This window comes from Acanthopagrus latus, chromosome 20 (genome assembly GCF_904848185.1).
Source record: "Acanthopagrus latus isolate v.2019 chromosome 20, fAcaLat1.1, whole genome shotgun sequence".
Classification (NCBI taxonomy): domain Eukaryota; kingdom Metazoa; phylum Chordata; class Actinopteri; order Spariformes; family Sparidae; genus Acanthopagrus; species Acanthopagrus latus.
In genome coordinates this window covers 10,616,720-10,636,798 of record NC_051058.1, presented here as the reverse complement: position 1 = coordinate 10,636,798, position 20,079 = coordinate 10,616,720, and the positions used below count along the sequence as shown (strand labels likewise).

Below are 20,079 nucleotides of genomic sequence, written 5' to 3'. Positions count from 1 at the left end.
GGTACACAATGTAATGTGAACTAATGCGACAGCTCTGCCATAAAATCTGCCTCTACAAAGATACTGTAAGATGTAGGTATTGATTTAACAGGGCGGTTCACACCAAAATCAGAACAATTAGGACCTAAATTAAGCATCAACGCATAAAACATTGAGTTTAAGGCAGCAGTGGTGGTCAGTAAAGTGCTTTTATAAGAAGTTTAAGGGGTTTAAAGTTATCTTTGCAAAATGTGTCGAAGTTTTCTCAGATTGCTTGTGTGCAGTGATACGGTCGCCGGGTGTAGTTTGGTAGAGGGGAAGTAGTTCCAACATGAAACTGCTCACAACAAGATGTGTGGATTATCTTGAGTCCAACTGGGTCATGATTTCTGGAGAGAGTCATCACTGTTGAGTTTTTGAGTGGATTGAGAGCAATCCATATTCTATATTAATTAAAAGCGCTACAGGTGAGAGGAAAAATATGTTTCTTTGATTTTGAGGTGAACTGTCCCTTTAACCACAAGTTTATTGTTCAGGTTCTAATGCATTACATTGAGAGGCGTTTCTAATATTCTGGCCACTCCATTTTCATACATGACGGGCAGAATATTAGTCCAGTACAGCACCACCATCCACTATGACCTCAATAATAAACATAAAGTACAGTTGTTTTTTTTAACTTTTTGACGACTGCGACAAAAAACGTACATTTGCAGCTGTCGTAAAAGTAGAACTTGTGGCGGAGTGACTGAGTGCGCGAAAATAAGAACATATTTGAAAATCCAGGTTGTTTATTTCTCCTTTGGATCGAGTCGTGACCTTTTCAGCCCTCATTTTCAGGATATGAGGACAGCGGCGTAAAAACAGGCCAACAATTTATTCACACACACACACATACACTGGAGAAAGAGGGAGGGGGCGGTACAAAACAGGAGAACTGTAACTATTATGACCTGTGGTTGACTGTCACATGGGTAATTAAGAATGTTTCCAGAACACACCGGATGGGTTTGTGTTTACACAGGTGAGGAGTCCTGGTAGCGCCGAGTGGTTCGAGCTCGCAGTCTTGGCAAATGTCTCTCAAAACATGAGTCCATCCTCTTTCTTTTTGCATTTCCCATCAGCCCCCCCCTATTTACCGTCCCTCTACAGGCCTACTTTCAACAGAAATCATGTTTTCTGGACTTGTCTATGAAAATACTCTTTTTCACGAGCAAGTCTAAACAGCAGATGACAACAGCTCGAGTCACTGGCACGCGGCTGCAGCTAAGTCATCCAAGAATGTTGTTTGGCAGCGTTTGCTTTTTACCTCAAGACATGCTTTGTAAAAGTCATCCAGACGGGCTCTGAAAGCCTGCCAGGTAAGATTACGGCAATTTCTGTGGCAATTTTTGTTAATCTAAATGGATTACCGTTGTATTGGATTAGGCTTTTAGATGATAACAGGTTTTTTTGATGTGATATTTTAGCGTGTATATTAATTTCATGCCATGTTTCGCCTTGTTTTTTTTCTCCGACCTGTTGGCGTTACTCCGGTGGTAATTTTCACAGCGTTCTCTGTTTAGTATAAATAGACATAGGTGGAACCTAATTCAGGTCAATTTTGCTTGTCATAAAAATATGTTAGGGCAGGAAAATAAAACCATATTAGAAACCGCTGTCCGCGTTTTAACCTTCCCGCATAATGAAGTCAAATTACAGCCCCAGAGAGAAAAAAAAAGAAAAACAGTGTGTATTTTTCTAACATGTTATAATTGCCCAGTGAGCTGGCCTGGGATCATGTTTAGCATTGAATGCTGCCAGATCTGTTTAAAGGGGACAGAGAGTGACAGAGCCAGAGGAGCGCTGGACTCCGGCCTGACTTTGGCTTTCCAATCTGCCCTCGACACCCTCGCTCACTCGCAGATGCACACCGAACCGCTCACACACCTAGCCTCCTTTCACAACAATATCCTGCGAATCCCTCAGTGTGTTCTCACGCACGCCCTCTTTCAAATGTCCCGTAGCTGTTTCCGAAACGTTACACCCGCTTCCCGTAGATCCCTCCTCAGCGGGACTGATATGTCACTTCCATCCACGACTTCTGGACTAAACAGCCCGGCTCCTCCAGCCAACTCTGATGACCTAATCCTAGTGTTGATACAGGGCAGTTAATGCCTATTGCAAAGCTGCACGCTATACCTGATCACACATCCGGACACGCCAAAAGTGCCGGTCCCAGATGTCCCCAATTTCATGTTAAAGGCCTCTTTACAGCTAGAAACAGTTCCAAAGTATCCTCGAAGTAGCATTAAAAAAGCCCCTCCAGTGTATATTAAAACGCACCCGCCCCTTGTTGATTTGTCTGCTTGCTTTTCTTTCTCACGCGGTGCACAAACGTCGGCGGGCTCCACTGTGAGCCCTGAGGCACGCCGCTGTGGCAGCGAGGTGTAAGTATTTAGGCTGGGCGAGTGTGTCGGAGTGGCAAGTTACAGAGCCGAGGAGTCCCTTAGGTGTCACTGGAGCCTTCACAAGGCCCTGCGGTTGTTTGGGTTGGAGGTAGGGTCTGAAAGGACGCCGGGGGGGGGGGCTGAGGTCATGATCCTTTGTGGGTGGTGACAAGGTTAAGTTGACGGGGAGAGGGTTCGCGGGCAGATGTGGAGCAGAATCAATAGTTGTTTCACACCCCACCTCTGCGTGTGGCAGTTCTGTGAGAAATGGCGTGCCTGGTAGCCAGTTTCGTCACTTTGAACGTCATCGTTAAGGCTTTGCTCTCGGTCTTCGCAGCCTTGGCCCAAGTCCTCACCCCTCAGAACGGGGAAACTCTCTCCAACAGGCTGGTCGGATTGCTCGCTTGCCTCGCTAAATGTTTGACATGCGCCGCACCAAGATTACTGTCTGAGCTCTTGGCAAGCTCGCGTACTGTCTCCAGACACAAGCCATGCACACACTCACACACACGCGCACCCATCTGCCGCCTCCCTCGCGATGAATCCTGCCTCGAGACATCAGTTTACAAATCCTCTGCTCTAGTAGTCAGAGAGGGCAGCCTCGTAAAGGAGCGTGTCTGTTTGTACTGAGGGAGACATGATGGAAAAAGCTGTGATTTATCTGCCCCAGAGTTTGAGCCACAAGGACAGAATGAGGAAACAGATGGATAAGAGCTATTTGGTTACTGGTAGTGATTGAGTATTGGCTTTTCTGCTGGCATGCTCGATGCCGTAATGTAAATACTTTTCTGTTGACTTAAAAAATGTGAGACGGTGTATCATGGCAACAATAAACTCTGCCAAAGTCACAGCACAAGACGAAGAGGCCTCTTGTGGACCCGACGACAGTGTGACATCCTGAGTAGATGATAATTTATGGCGGAGGAGGAGCTCTCTGCCGCCATCTTGGCCCTGTTAGGCTGCGGCACCGAGTTGTTTCTCTTCTCCAGCCCTTCCCTTCCCCTCATTTTGGACTGCAGGAAGTCCACAGCACTTCTTATGGGACGCTGGGCCAGACACCATCCATCCCTAATGGACCAGCCAAGCCAGGTCTGTTTCCCGGGGGTTGCGCCAGGCACACTGGTATGCATTCATAGCGTTAAAATCCAGAGGTCACATGAAGGCTGTTTGGATTGCCATTGGGGCTGATTTGCCAGAAATGCAGGTGAGCTAGCTGCGGTGGGTAGCAGTGCCGGGTGTTCCTGCTCCGCTGCAGTGTTTGGGTGTGGCGGTGAATATTTGAATAGTAAATTTAGACAGATTGAGTCCAGTGAGCGATACAGTGTTCTGTTTTTCCTGAATGAGAAAGAGGAGTTTCCTGGGAAATTAAATCAATCAGCGAAAGAAGTAGACTCTCATCCGTCCATGTCGTCACCTGGATGGGAAATGCCCACAAATGAGTTACTCCCTCCCAAAAAAGTTGTATAATAGATGTTATTAGATCATGTCTGCCACACTAATAAATGAGCTGCTTAATTTGAGTTTTTACAGCGCAAGGAGGAGATATCCGATCCTTGTCACTCGCCCGCTCAAGCTTTTTGTGCAGGCTCGTGGTTTATGCCGGGCCCAGCCTCTTTTTTTTGTGGAAACTATTAGCCGGAATTAGGGGGAATTTGACAGATGGGTTTCTGAGGGAAAACATCGTGATCCAGCAGAGGTGTGTGCATGTGCGAATGTGTGCGAGGGCAGCCAGGAAGTGGGCTCAGATCACAGCCCGCAGGTCTGTGGAAACTCCAAAGACCACAGAAGCACAAATGTATTTCTCTTTCTCTCGCTCTTCATTTTTTTCCCCCATTGCCCGACGAGGGGGCAGATGGTTACTTGATGCTGATTAGAATTTCAAAATAGGCCTCCTCCATCCTTTCACACCATACCCCCCCCCCCCCCCAAAAAAAAAAAAAAGCCTCCACCCCTCCACATCTCCACGCAAGGGCAGGCAGAGGTCAGGCCCGTGTTCCAGTCGTAGCGCAGATTCGTCAAGACACTCTTCAGGCCTGGTGATTGAGAATGACCTCATTCTCGAACACATGAAAGAAAGACATTCATGAAACCGTGGCGCAGTTTTGTGAGTTTGCATGATTTTGGATGCCGCATGTTATAGTTTCTCAATCGTGGCATGGCGACGAGCAGGGTTTATGTGCTTTCGTTCTTGCGACACCGTGTTGTTCAGTCTCAAGCCACACGGCGTTGTTTGGACTTGGGTAGAGCAAAGTTAAACTCACTCGATTGCTTCGTATTTCCACACAGCAGCCCTGAAACTGTCCTCCGAGGCCAGCTGAAGTTCGGTCAACTGTCCCTTGGGGGCAACGTGATATGAAGCTCAGCGAGATGCCAAATATAGACGGGCGAGGATGAGACGTGCCGCGATATCACCGCATGTATGTGCCGTGCTCCTACTTGTGCTAATTGACTTAAAGACCCTCCCGCTCCTCCCACCTCTGCCGCCGCCGCCGCCTTTCGCTGGAGGCTAACGGAGAACCGACACTTCAATTACTTACAGTGCGACACACAAATGAGCTGGAGATGTTTGTGTGTGTGTGTGTGTGTGTGTGTGTGTTGGGGGGGCAGGGTGAAAGAAAGTGATTTTGAGAAAGAAACCTCCTGTGTTTTCGAATAATTACACAGCCGAGGAATGTTGTTCTAAAATCAACAGCCCTATGAAATGATGCCTGTGGGGCGGTTAGCGTGAGACGCAGGGGCCGCAGCCCAGAGAGGCCAACAAACATGTGAGCTTTGTTTTCGGTGGCATTTCTAAGGGCATGAAGCAAGAGGCACTTCCTTTATCTGGCCCAGACAACAAGGGGCTCGTTCACTTTGATTGGTTTGTACTTCTAGCTCCACTCTTCGCTTTTATTCCCTCTGTCAGTATTGCAACTTTGGTCCTCAGCCAACCCGCAGAGAATTGATGCTTTTTCACATGAAGCCACCCATAAAGGCTCTCTGGCAAGCAGGAAACATGGTGAAACAAATGTTAAAGACAGCAAAGTGTCAAATAACAGCGCTCATGTCAGCTGGGTTAAAACCTTAGGAAATGCGCCGCGGCTGCCCGAGGCCAAGTGTGTGTGTGTTTGTCTGTGTGTGTATGTGCGCATACGCATCTCCTCGTGCATGTGTGAGAGCCACATGTAATCTAGTAGTGCGATGTAGCGTTTCATCCCCGTGCCAAAGCAAACTGGTGGAGCTGCAGTGTGCCCAGCCTGCTCTCCCAGGCCCCCATCAGCTTCTCCCCCCACAGATGGTAGCAATCACCTCCCGAGGTGCCCGTCACCGCCGGCGCTCTCTCCCCTTTCTATCCTGTGTAACCGACTCTTGTCGAAGATTAACTCTCTGCCCGGTACGTTTTCCTCTCTGCTACCTCGTCTTTGATTTCACATGTGTATATATATATATATATTTGTCTTTTTGCTGAAATCAGCCGTTTCTTTCCACTCCTATTGAATTCTTTTTGTTTTGCTAACAGTTTTTATGCCGTCGCAGGCCTCTGCGCTCTATTGCCTGAGAAAATATGTGGTTTTTGGCTGCCGGCCGGTGTTGCTGGTGGCAGCGAGACTCAGAGGCTGTTCACAGAAAATATATGTTTGTTAACAAATGAGCGAGTGATGATCTCTTGGCTCCTGTCAGCTGTGGTTTTGTGTGACCAAGCTGTCAGTGTGTTTGTGTCTGCATACATTCATACACTATATGTAATGGATGGTGATGGTTAGTGTATGTAAATAAACAGATGGTGTGAGTAGTGTTAACAAATTCTTCACTTAATTGTCCGGAAGTGGCCAACCAAGTTCTGCTATTCAGCCCAGGGCTTTGAGATCAACCTCGCAGCTTGAAACCTGCCTAAAAAGTCCAGTCCCATCATGTACAGATCAAGTTTGGCTTTTATCGATGAAAAATGAATGTTTTTCATCTTTTTTTTTTTTTTTTTTTTTTTACTGATGATCAATTTTCTTGACAAGATGAACCATTAAAAACAGTTACATAATCTCTTCTGTGGTTTGTGCTGAGGGCTTTATCAGGTCTGAGAAAAAGACCTAGGTGATGTCATCGGGATCATTGTGAATCAGCTCTGGAGACTTTAATATAACGCTTAGGACTTTTTCCAGGAAGGGAGAGTGTATTTCATTGTGGGAGTTGTAGAACAATAGTAGAACAACACTGAGTCGGAGGTTATCTTAGCTTGATTCTGACCATTTCCTTTCCAACATCCTTGTAAGATGCTTGGCAACAATGAGCCAGAGACGCTTAGGGGCTTCTTGTTATAGATCACATAACACCATCTTTGCACTTAAATCAGTGCATGTATCCATCTTTTAAAAAAAAAAAAAAAAACTTCAGGAAAAAAAAGGCTAAAATGGCCTCCCAGTCGTCATCTTTCCATCATGGTTTATTGGAGCTGATAAATAGCTGTGACTGCTGCAGAGTCAGGGCCTGAATGCTGATTGTTCCTATTCCTAGATATTAGTGGGTGATAGTGTTTTTATTTTATCAGGTGTGACAGGGGGTATCAGTCCCTGTCACTGTTAAATGGATGAACCCTCATAGGGTGTGAGATTCACACCGTTTCATTCTCATTAAACCATTCAGTTGGACGAAACTAACCCTGACGGCAAAGTGCCAGCAAGTAGGCCGAAACGATCCCCCTCTAAAACTGAAAGTAACGGTCAATAAATCTTAAAGACTCATTGCAGTGGTTTTGGTCACGATTTTTCGGACACCTCCTGCCTCTTATCTTAATATATTCTTCTTCAGCTTAACCTTTGACCTCTAATTTTACTGCTCAATTCTGGGTCACTGATTACCAGCTCAGTGCACACACGGCCCTGCGCTACAAGCCTAAAAAGAGTTGGTTTTCCCTCTCGCCATTTTCTACTGTCATCTCTGGCCACAATGGTGAATTTACACAGTAGGTTCCATCTGTCACTTTCTATTTCTAAACCGGCCCAGGCATCGTAGGCGTCCCCCGGAGTGCACCTCATGGTTGCGTAGGCCCAGAGTCGTGGCATAATAATCACTTTTTTTTTTTTTTTTTTTTACCAAATTTGATTTCACATCAGAGGTCTGCTTCTGCTCCCGTGGTCAGACTGCAGGATATTGCCTGTGGAAAAAATAAAATACATAAAGAGGGAACGAGACAGACAGAGAGGAAGGGCACAGGCGGGACAGAGATAACAATGTTTAGATGTGGGGAAGTGAAGTGGACCAGAGAGAGGGAACAGAGCTAAGGACTCAACTCTCCACTGACACCAGGCCCCCCAACCTGGCAACCCTCCAGAGCTAATCTTGTTAAAGTCTTTCCCTGCCTGATGCCATCCAGAGAAGACGGAGCGAAGGATGGACGAGAGAAAGGATTTAGGGAGAGGCAACCAGCGAGAGTGTATAAGATGGGGTCTCATGAAAGTAAGAGGAAAGAGAGAGAGAGAGAAGGGGAGGCTTGAGGGAGGGGTGGGAGAGGAATTAAGGGGACTCTCAGTTCAAAAGGGCTCCCAAGAGCCGGCTCTTAAGCCCACGGCGTGAGGCTAACCGCAGAAACCAGCGGAGGGAGGGGAGGGCTGAGACGTGGTGTCAGAGCCAGAAGTGAAAGATACCTCTGTGTGGAGGAGAGAGAGAGAGCAAGTGGCGCTAAAGTGACTTCACAAAGAGGTTAAAAAACAAAAAAAAGCTCCTGTGTACATCATAGCACGGTCCATGTAACGCACACAGCGGGGCGACAGGAGTTTCCTGTTAGAGTTCTTAAATCTTGGTCTCAGCTTGTTGTCCACAGCTCATTAAAGGCCACAGACCCAGCAGTGTTTACATCGCTTTTGAGCCTCACTGCTGCTGCTCACCATTTTTTTTTTCCCCTGTATCTTTTGTCGCTCGATCGTGTCATTTTTGCGAGCGGCCTTCACCTTTTTTGAAGCGGCTTGGCTCATGTGTGGGGGATGCGTGAATGTGTGTATGTGCGTTTGTCCACACTGTACACTCCTTTGGCTCTAATGAGGAGCTAATTAACCGGGTGTTACCCCCGGTGCCCTGAGCAGGTGGCTGGAGCAGCCAGGCGGAACTCAGCCCAAACACACACACCATACACACACCGACACACACACACACACACCATACACACACCGACACACACACACGATGGCAGGAGCCCATATAGCAGACTCTGTTTGGCCAGGCGGGGAGGGTACCTAAAGGGGGGTGGGTGGGGGAGCGGTGGGGGCTGTTGCAGCAGGTCTGGACCGTGGCCTGGGCCAAGAGGGGAGAGGAGGTGGTGGTGGTGGGAGTGCGGCCCTCTCCAATTTTCAAGGACCAATTTTAGCCATGGGATTTGGGTTTTGCACAGGCATCCAAAATCAATTGGCTGTGCTTACCGGGTTGGCTTTGGTGGAGCTGAAGGAAAAATGAGGTTAGATTTATCCCTGACATATGGAGAGGAACAGAGAGGCGGTGCGCTCCACAAACACACTTGCATTTTATTTGTTGAGCGCGAGTCTTTACGGGCCAATTTGTCACAGCAGACCTGACGGAGCAGCCGACGAGCTCGTTCAGACCTGTGACTTGTTGAGGCACCTGCCATGGAGGCTGTGACACACAGCGAGGTGTTCTCCTGTCAGTCTTACCTGAAATATTCCTCTGTGCAGAGGATACGACAAGACATTTTACTTCAGCCACATAAATTTGCATTTGCCGGTGCTCATTTTCATGACAAGCTGCTCCAACTATTCTCCCCTCTAAAATTTTCCGAGGGGTTTTCTTCCTCTTTTCTCTCCTTGATTTTTTTTTTTGTCTCTGCATCCGTCCGTTTGCCAAGCCTCTAGCTTGTGTTTGTTGTCTGATTTCCACGACAACACGGGGAAACCACATTTACGCATCCTTTTATTTGGACGCCGACCCATGAAGGAGACGGAGCATCACCACTTCTTTGCCCACTTTCCACCACCCGTGGTACCGCATGCCGAAAATGTCTTTTCACCCTCCAACAGATAAGAATTAGTGAGTGTTTTGCGGAGAACTAGCGAGGCTTTGATGTGTTAATGAATTGAAAAATGGCCTTCAACAGTGTTCAGTTATCCCCGCTGAGCCTAATTTGGGTGAGGGGGTTTGTTGCGGAGGTTGGTGGGGGGGGGGGGGAGAGGGGGGGATTGGGGGGGGGGGAGGTGTCAGCGTGTGTGTGCGCGCAAGCACTTCAAAACAAACCCATAAACATTCCAGGATCTTTGGGCAGCTGCAGCTCCGAGCTGAACTTAACTGCAGGCAGCATGCACACCAGGGGGAAACACACACATACAAACACCTTCAGGCCTCCGATGTTTTTTGCTTATTTAATTTCCTCAGTCATTGACCTTATATCACTTTTTCATTCATGTTTTTCAGTAACCTCCGTTGTTTCTGACAGAAAATCCTCTAATTCTTTCTGCCACTGTTGAGCCACTCCCAGTCATCGCCACCACACATGCCAAATCATTTAAAGGTTAAATTCTGGCGCTTTCTTTACATTTTTCCGCACGCCGACATATCCACTCGCGCTCCGCACTTTGTTGGACGATCTTGTTGCACGGCAGTAAATCGAGAAGATGCCATGAGAGGGCCGCCGGTGCTTCGGCTCGGGGAGAAAATGTGACCCGCCGCTTTCATGTTCCGCTACAAGGTGTTAATGGACACAAGTGCTCACAGCTGTGTGTGTGTTTGAGACGCTTGATCATAATCAACGTCCACCCCCCCAGCAGCTCCAGCCGCTCACCAGAGCTGGCGTGTTCTTTGTCACATTTCCTCTTAGAACAAGTCGGACAGGCTGTTTGGTTGTTCGCATGCGCACACACACCAGATACAGGCACAGCAACACACACATGTGCACACAAGGAGGAGCAATTACAGTGTCAATATGTCATCAATATTTGTCTGGTAAAACAAGGACTTAAACTGCCTACATATCTCCTTTAGACAATTCTCTAGGGTCAAAGGTCAACCCTCATTTTGGTCGAAGATCACGCAGTGTCTCTATATAAACAACGCTGCCTCGATATGGATCCATGCGCGAAACAGCCGTTCATTAACTGGAGAATTCCCAACAAATTTGGCTGCATAATAACCAGATGGAATTGGGAAACAGTCTGGGAATGTGCTCCCCCCCCCCTCTTTTTTTCCAGGGTCTTCAACCAGGGAAAACTGGGCCTCTTTCCCAACCTGGTGCCAGGCGTCCCCCCTCTCAGTGCGGATGGCGATTCAAATCATTCACTGCATTTTACCTCACATCAAGTGATTCTTCTTCTCCCGCGAACGAGCCGCCGGTGACATTAACGGTCATTTGTGATCAGTTTCAGGGATCTCATCTAACATCGCATGGACCGTTGAGCTCCATGTAACTGCACAAGTGACCTTCGCTGCCGCAGAGCTAGACGTTGTTAGCTACACTGTAAAATCTAACACTTTTGTTACTGTAAAAAAATGTAACCGATAACCTCAAAATTACAAAGCAGACTAAGAATTTTAAATTGTTCAAAACTTTGGCTCTTACAAATTCATAATTTAATTGCATATTTGTTATTTCTGGGTTAATTGTTTTCCTGACTTTTTTTAAGGTAAAGTCAACTTTTAAAATTCGCACTGTGCCAAAACTGAGGTGTAAAAACATCTCATTGTGCACCCGGCCAAGAAATAAACCGGCACGTAATCCACATGACGCCATGGTGTGTCGGTTTTACACCTCAGTTTTTATAGAGTATTGGCTAATGTCTGTGCTAAGCAGCTGCCCGCTGTCTCGTCATATTTACCATGCAGACATTAGAGGTATCAAAATTCTCATCTAACTCCCTGGAAAGTGAGACTGAGGAAAATTCCCCAAATGTAAAAATATTAGGAGACCTATAAAGGAGACATATTATGATCATTATCAGGTTCACAATTTTATTTTGGGTTACTGTTAAAATAAGTTTACATGCTGTAATGCTCCAAAAATACATCAGTTTTCTTATCCTGTTTTTTAAGGCCTCCCCCCGTGAATACCCAGGTCTGCTCTGATTGTTTGATTCACACACGCCTGAGCCAGACCTACTTTTTAACTTCCAGGGTAGCTTCATCATGAATATAGGGATAAATTATATGAATGTGTGACATGTTGATGTACTGTGATGTCAAGAAGTCAAAGAATTCAAGGCGGGACTACTGACGGGGAGTTTCAGGAGTTGTGTTTTCTGTGGGAGAGAGAAGCTTGGTGTGGACTTTGGGCTTTTTAACTTTCAAGACCTTTGACATGCCTGTATAACCCTCAAGGCAAGGAAAGAACTGAAAAAGCATAATAAGGTTTGCAGGATTGCAAAATACAAAGTAAAAGCATTAAGTTGCTCTATGCCAAAACAGATTTTAGCAGATTTGTAGGGGCTGCAGCATACCTGATCAGAACTAGTTCACAGAACATTTTTTCCGGAAATAGTGTCAAAAATGGAAAAATACGAGGTACAGAGAAGTTCTAACCCTGGTTCCTTTCTCACCGCTGCACAGCCGGACAATCACAGTGTGATGTGGGTGTGCATGTTGGATCATGGCTTTCAGAAAGTTACAGAAAATGTTTTCTGTACTAAATGTTCTTCTGCCTACTCACCAGTCCCTCCATTGCACACAAAGCCACACATATAGACACAAACACAACAGCCCTCAGTCCTTCAGCCAGCCTTGTTTATTTATCCCCCATTGTTGTGTCTTATTCTATTCCAAACATCTATTGTTAGTGTGTTTTTCTCAAATACCAGATTAGAGTTAATTAATATCACCTTCCGTTGTGATGCCCTAATAATCCTCTTTGGCCATGACTGTTGATGTTTTTGGTCAAACAGCTCTGCTGTTGTTTACCCCTTTCTAATTTATCTGTGGGTAACTTTGAACTGGAGCTAAGCTCTGCAGCGACCGTCTTTGAAGCCACGGCCAAGTCTTCAGGTCCCAGGTCTGACTCTGATTTAACTAGCAGAGGGTCTGGATCAAACTCTTTTACACAAACAACAAGGGCAGGTTTCTCATTAAGCTCCTCAAATGCAAACCACACATGTAGAGGGCGAACGGAGCTGATGAATAATGTCAGAGCCGGTGAGTGTGGTCTAATATGGAGGAATCACTGGAAAGACTTGTGAAGCAAAGAGACATGAAGGAATCGGCCGGATTTCAAGTGGAACTGGGAGCGACTGTGAAGAGATATAACCTCACTTCACATGTCCCATATATCCCGGCTCGCCTCATTTAGAGGACAGCTAGCCCGAGCCCGTTCCTTTATCGGAATCGGCCTCGCCTTTAATAGATCTCAGAAGTCTTTACTCATCAGTGATTCATGAAATTAATGTCTCTCTTTCCAGTGATTAATAACTAATGGGCTGAGAGAAGCCGAATTCATTAATTATGAAATGGAGAAAATGAGCCCTGCAAATATCACTTTTGATTGATGAGGTCTGGAATAGCAGCCAAGCACACAGCCGCAGTGTGGATTATAAAGCACTCCCGACTGCTTTACTGGAAAATCTCTCCCGGCTCCTCCTGTGATATGCACCATGCATGTTTCACTGCAGTGCACACTCAACTTAGGAGGAAAAAAAAACAAACTGCAAAGATGTCTTTTTATCACACAGCTAACCATGTTTTCAACTTTTCCTCTCTCCCGCGCAGCGTGCAACTGCAACCTACACGCCCGACGCTGCCGATTCAACATGGAGCTGTACAAGCTGTCGGGGAGGAAGAGCGGAGGGGTCTGCATGAACTGCCGCCACAACACCGCGGGCCGCCACTGCCACTACTGCAAGGAGGGCTTTTACAGGGACATGGCCAGGCCGATCACTCACCGGCGAGCCTGCAAAGGTAAGAATGTGGAGAGCATGAATTAAAGCAACGATACGTAGCTTTTTTTTTTACCTTCAAAATGTTGTTGATGTAATAAGGTGAATGGTGATAGTTGTTTAAAGCTGTAATCAAGCACTAGTGGACTCGAGCCCATGTTTGAAAAATCACCACATAAGCACCCTCTCAGATGCGCCTATACGCCTTTTTTTTTTTTTTTTCACCCCTGCCCCTCAAACGTCATGAGTACACCACTGTATGCAGGAGATCCTGGACTCTGGACACAGCTACACTTGACAATCAAACATCACCTCTGGTCTATGTTCGTTGCATTTTGCATTGATAAATTCTAAAGGGATAATCCATCCCAAGATCAAAAATACACATTTTTCCACTTTTCTAGCCGTGCTGTTTATCGAACTAAATTGTTTCAGTCTGAGTTGCAGAGTTTTTGGAGATATCGGCCCTAAAAATGATGTCTGCCTTTTCTCGAATTTAATGGAAATCGGCTTGTGGCACCCGGCGTGCCAAAGAAAATACTTTTGAAAAAAAAAAAAATGAACAGCTATGTCTCTGGGAAAAATTACACTATTTTTGATTTTGGGGTAAACTGTCTCTTCCAGTGTCTCCCGGTGGTTTTGTGTTTGTCTCATCATACATGGTGGGTGATCACTGCTCGAACAGCTCCAAATACCAAGTTGTTTTTTTGCGCTGTCAGAATCTTAAAACAAAAAAGTATTTTTTTCCGGGAAAGGAACTAACCGACCACTCTGATTACGACATCTAATAGGATTTTTTTTTTTTTTTTCTCGAACAAGAATCATTTTCGTGCGATATCAATCAGCAATAGAGTAGCACAATGAATATTTATTTACACAAAAATGTCACGGATTATTAGTTTAAGCTCAGTTTGACTTTCCGAGTGTTTACGGAATGTTCAAACAAAAGCTGATTGAGATGTTCTAACCTTACTAATACTTGTGTAATCATGTCATTTACTGAAAAAAAAAAGCTTAAGAAAGGAGTCGCGAGTTATGATTGGAAACATGTTTTGGTCACGGTAACTTCGGCTGAAAAACATCAGCACGTCTGAGTTGCCATACCATAGCAGAGAGAAAAACGAATTGACGCTGTGCCCGAAGCTTTTCTGGCTGTCCCACAGAATGTTTCCCCCATACCACACACCACATAATATTATCACTTGACCAAGGCATGTCTCATGGAAACATGTATTTTACCCCCTTTTATTATTTCACATTTGCAGTGAATATTTTTCAGCCTGATATTATGCTGGAAGCATTTCTCTCCTCCCGCTGGACTCATTGCAAAAACAACACCCGTTTCCTGTACTTGTTGCTCGGGAAAAAAATGCTCAAATCAATAGCAGAGCGGGGGTGTTTTTGATTCTGTTGATCCCGATGAAGGTAAAGAATCACTTCCAGAACATTTAAGAAGAAAAAAAACGGCGCAGGGTGAGAGCTGCCAACGTTCATAGCCGTGAAGATCTTTGGGTCGAAAAATTTCATGGCGAGAATCTCCCACTGGCTTCCGCTCAGTTTTCCCTCTGCAGCCGTCCCAAACTGTAACTGAACACCGGGAGGTTAGAAATGGCATGATATTAGTTGCGCTGAGATGTCGAGCCATTCATCATATGATGGCAAAAAAACTCCACAGTGACTTTGGTCACATACCTCAAAAGTTAAGTCATTTGACCTGTTACTGCTCCAGAGCGCCGACAGAAAAGAGATCTGCCTCAACCCTGACAGGAGATCAGTCCTGAGATGTGTTCTCCGCGTGCATTTGTTCCCTCATCTTCCATTTCCTGCGGTACCTGGGAGTGTGAAGCTCTCACACACTCTTGAGCGCCCCGACTCTGCAATTTGTCCGTATCAAAGCCTAGCGATCAGGTGGTAAACAGTTTATCTCCCTCCCTCACAAAGGCCCCAGATGTGACGGAAATGAAAGTTAGCGTCCGAAAAAAAGCCTCCGCTGAGCGCCTGCCTCCGTGATTGATCAGAGCAATTCCGCAGCCTTCCATGAGCCGTCATTTTCCCTCGCCTCGGGCCTCGCTCACTTTCTTTTTTTTTTTTCATCTCCATCTTCTTCGGCTCCCCGTGATTGTTTGTAACCGCCAGCTCTTCTCCCTCTCCAACTTCTGATTTCTCTCTAACTACAAGCCTCTCTCTTGTGGTGTTCCCGATTTTATTTTCCAGCCCAATTCTTGCCTTTGTTCGCGTTTTATCTCCATGCATTGGGGTCGAGTTAGAGGGTCAGAGGTGCGGTGTGGCTGAAGGTGGGGGTAAGTGTCAAGTTTGAAATGGAGTTACAACAATAAAAATACAGGTGTTTTCTAAAGGCGAGACGAGAGCAGGGAGGGCTGGCGGCAGAGCCGGCTCTGAGAGGACAAATAGGCCATGTCTGTTTCTAATAAGACCTGCTCTGTAGATGGGCGAAGGAGGAGGAGGAACCATCTTTCTCCTCTCTCCATCACCACTTATCTCATACTTGCAAGTATTAAGGAGCCAATGCAAAGTGAATGCGCAGGGCTCCAGCTCCAGCAGCAGAAATGCCCATTCGCCAGCCTCTCCCGGAGCCCTTTGTAGCATCACAAGCATTAAAACAGTCAGCAGAATGAGAGAGCCATGGCAATCACCACATCGCCTGGCTGCAGTACACGAGGTCTTCAAAATACAAGGTTTTTTGTGTGAATCCGAGCCATACAGCTGGTGTCCTCTGACCACAAGGAACATTGATAAAAGGAAATTCAACATGAGGCTGTAGTCGACGCGAAGTAACGCCGGCCAACACAAACCACATTGGCCGTCTGAAGGAGTGCATGAGGATATTAGCTGTCAGAGCGTGCTGTGGACAGAAAAAAAACATTATGCAATTCAATTCTAAAAGTAATAGTTGTATCCTTGAGGGCGAATAAGACCATTTTTGTATCATTAGCACGAGTCGAGCCAGAGGAACAAGATTTAAATATCAGATGTCACTGGGAGGGAGGGAGAATCTGATCTTTTGACGGCTTCATCTTCACAGACTTCATTTTAAATGCTAAAATTATGCTAATATCTCTTAAATTATTATTTGTGTGCTCAATATAATAATCTATACTCTCAGGTTAACAATGACTTAAATTCATCTCTTGATTCGATCAGATTTTTGCAGACAAATGACTAATTCGTGCTCTAAATTCAACATAATGACTCCCCTGACTGCTAAAAAGCATATTCCCATAATGTGTCGACTGCTTACAACTACAGACAAGAAGCAGTCCTTGACAGTCCTTTAAGCCCAGATGTGTACATACACACACACACACACACACACACACACACACACACACACACACACACACACATTCACGGAGCAACAGGAATCAGTTAAACGGGGCAAATGCCTGTCAAAGGACTGCAAATCCCAGTGCAGTGCCTGTCACGTCTGCAGGCGCAAAAGGCTTGAAAAGTCATCAACCTCTGAGGACGTTTTTACTGCTTCGTAACTGGCCCAAGCCCCTGCACATAAAACTTCAGAAAAACAGTTCAAGGAGGAGAGCCGGGGGTGGAGAACGACATACACCGCCCCCCCCCAACCCCCATCCTGCCTCTTAAAGCCCATTCAGATCTGGCAGTTGCTGGTTGTTTACTGAACAGTGTGGACATTGGCAGTAAACTCTGATGTCCCAACAGGCTGGGATTACTTAGAGGGAAAGTGTCGAACATTACTTGCATCTCGTTCACACTGACCGGATCGAGTTGATAGCTCGCGCTGTTCAGTGATCAGCCAGGAAACAATGGCCACATGTCTCAGCAGGCATGACAGACCGACTCCAGACTTGCATCAGACAGATCGTATAACTGAGGGGGGGGGAGTTGCCTCACATGTGGTCTGGATGCATCATCACATAGGCATGAGTGAGCCCAAAATCTCTGTATCTTTATTTGTATAAAATAGCTGGTTTACTTTTCAAACTCAAATCAAGTGTGTAATCATCAGCATATTTAATCTATGCAAATGGCAGGAGATCCAAGGCTACTTTCTATAGATCAGGCTTTCAAATGTATTTGTTAGTGCACTTATCAGCTCTGTTTAATGGTGAAATGTTAAATGGACATTTAATTCTGTAGTTTTCCGGTCTACTGCCCGCTCACTGCACTTTTACCACACTTGTCACATTCATCCATTCTTTTGATACACTGATGGCAGAGGCTACCATGCAAGCGGCCGACCTGCTCATCAGGTGCACTTTGGGGTCCGGTATCTTCAGATTCATCGACATGCAGCTGCGGAATCATTCCGGCGACCTTCCGATTACCAGGCGACCCGCTCTACCTCCTGAGCTACAGGCGCCCCTTTCATAGGCAAACGAACATTAATTCCCTGGAAATAGTGGCAGGAGATCCAAGGCAACATTTTATAGATTCGAGTTTCATATGTATGTATGTGTCAGCTCGGCATCATTAACAAACTGATTACTTAAGTACTGGGCAACGATGGCAGGAGCTCTGGCTGATGAATGTGGGTGGGTGTAGAGGTGACAATATAGGTCACAGTCCAGAGACCCCTTGCTGACTTGACCTCTGACATCCAGCCCAGCTCTGCGTCTCACCCCACCATATGCAGACGTGTATCCCCTTCAGGTCAGTCGGAAACTCTTACCAAGTCTCATCAAAGCTTTGGTTTCCCCGGTCGGGCCTTTGCGTGACTCAAGTGGTGGGGATTTTGCATGGACGCTGGGGCATCAGATTTACGTCTCCGCGCACAGCTTCAAACAGAGCGCAGCCACTTTGACACCTGTGGACCGGTCGGCCTTGCCGGAAAAAAGGCAAATGTGTTTTCTGAAGATCTGAGCTGCAGTTAATCCCTCCCAACCCCTTTGCTGCCAGACACACACGATCACTCTTGGGTCAGTTTCAGCCATTTAAAACCCTCTCTCTGGCCCGTTTCAACAGGTGGTAGGGTCCTCAGGCTCCGCTCTCTGTTGTAAGCAGCTAAAAAATGTCCGGTGCAAATAAACACATTCACAGTTCTGCAGAGCGGTGGGAAGAAACCGTGGCATGTTAGCAGCTGCCTTTCTCTGGCAAGCCCTGTAACAAACTGTTAGGTTACAGGGTTTTTCCCCCAAAGTGTAATTTTGGCCTTTCTTGTCTTTTCTTGATAAGCTTGGACAATTACAGCTATCGCGTTTCAGTCGAGTCATTCTTAAGTTTGTTTTAGTAATTATGCGCCAGCCTGTGCCTGCTTTCCCCCCAAAAAAGAAAGAAAAAAAAAAGATGTTGACAATAAGAAGTTCACCTTGCATTTCATGGCTTGTTTGTATTTTTGGCAACATGTCAGTCGATAAGGCAGGAAAGGAAGGTTTCTCGTGCTCCCGACTCCAGTATTCAGGACGGAGAACGTGAGACCAGTCAGTCACACCCCCGTAGATGACTCAAGAAGATATAAGTCTTACATTTGTTTTGATATGTCACTGATGTGTTTGTCTGGCTGGATTGCTGTGAAATGTTAAGTATGTGTTTATTACTTAAAGAACAAATGTCAGGAGTTTTTTTTTTTTTTTTTTGCGGACTTGGAGTAGCCACAGTTCTGTTGGATTCATTGTTGTTTATGCTGCCGAGTGCACCAAAAGACTCTGTTTGGATTACACTGAAGCGCCGTCCCTCTCACACTCTCTCTCCCCGTCGCTCTCCTGTCCTCTCCTTCTCTTGTCACCCTCTGATAGGTTGCTTCTCCCTCTCCCTGTCATCCCCTCTAACATCTCGTAAAGCTCTCTCGGAAGGCTTCGGACCGACGCGCCAGCTCTTGACTTTAACAGCTCTTTAAACGAAAAAAAGGAAAAAAAAAAAAAAAGCAAGCCTCATGTTGCTTAAGGGGGTTTGAATAAATTGCCTAGAACCAGCAAGAACTCATAAAAACTTTGCCAAAGCGAGGTGACCGGAGCGTTGCTTGTTGCTGTTGGCATTTGCTGGGCATCGACTGAACTTTCGGGAAGTGATGAAACCGTGTAGCGTGTGTCACCAGGCAGGCACCGCATAGCAGTTAGGAGAGCAGAAATGAGTGGAGAGGACGGCACAATGTGGCTTTATCGGTCCCCCGATGGCGATATACTACATACATCAGCCCATCCTTCTGTTAGTCTGTCAAAAACCAGACATTTAGAATATTTAACTGAATGCCCTGCAGGGACTGTGGTATCTGAGGAATAAGCTGGTGATGAATTAACGTGATATGTTTTCTCTTTCTCCTCTTTCTTATTTCACAACCTTTCACACCTGTGACCGAACCTCCCCACCCACCCCCACCCAAGCCTGTGACTGCCACCCCGTGGGTGCCGCAGGCAAGACTTGCAACCAGACCACAGGCCAGTGCCCCTGCAAGGACGGCGTCACCGGCATCACCTGCAACCGCTGCGCCAAGGGCTACCAGCAGAGCCGCTCACCTGTGGCGCCCTGCATCAGTGAGTGACTCACACACGCACACACACACACACACACACACACACACACACACACACACACACACACACACACACACACAGTCACAACTCCGTCTTCAGCTTGGTGGATTTACCAGCTTGTTAGCAAGTTGCGGCAGAATAACTGTACGTTTCCTTATATTCAGTTTTCCACTTCATGTTATGACAGCGCTGTGTTCATGGTCTGGTTAGGGCTGAGCCACAAAAACCACTCGGATAATGTTAGGAAAATGCCGTGTTTGGTTTTTTTGCTTTCGCTGGTCAGTCTACAAACATGGCTGGAAATCCGACACATCATGAAAAATATGGTTTACAGTTTACAGATCTCGAAAGACCGTCTCAAATGTTGGTCTCGGGCTTGTC

The 20,079-nt window shown here is 46.3% G+C and overlaps 1 protein-coding gene across 3 annotated transcripts in view; it reads left to right on the top strand.

Moving 5' to 3' along the window:
* Nucleotides 1–20,079, top strand: part of ntn2 (netrin 2) — a 50,918-nt gene that overhangs the window by 18,461 nt on the left and 12,378 nt on the right. For all 3 annotated transcript variants that reach the window (XM_037082214.1, XM_037082213.1, XM_037082215.1), the window contains 2 exons: nt 13,071–13,259; nt 19,549–19,698. In XM_037082214.1, the coding sequence (XP_036938109.1) occupies nt 13,071–13,259; nt 19,549–19,698 (339 nt within the window). The remainder of the gene's footprint in view (nt 1–13,070; nt 13,260–19,548; nt 19,699–20,079) is intronic.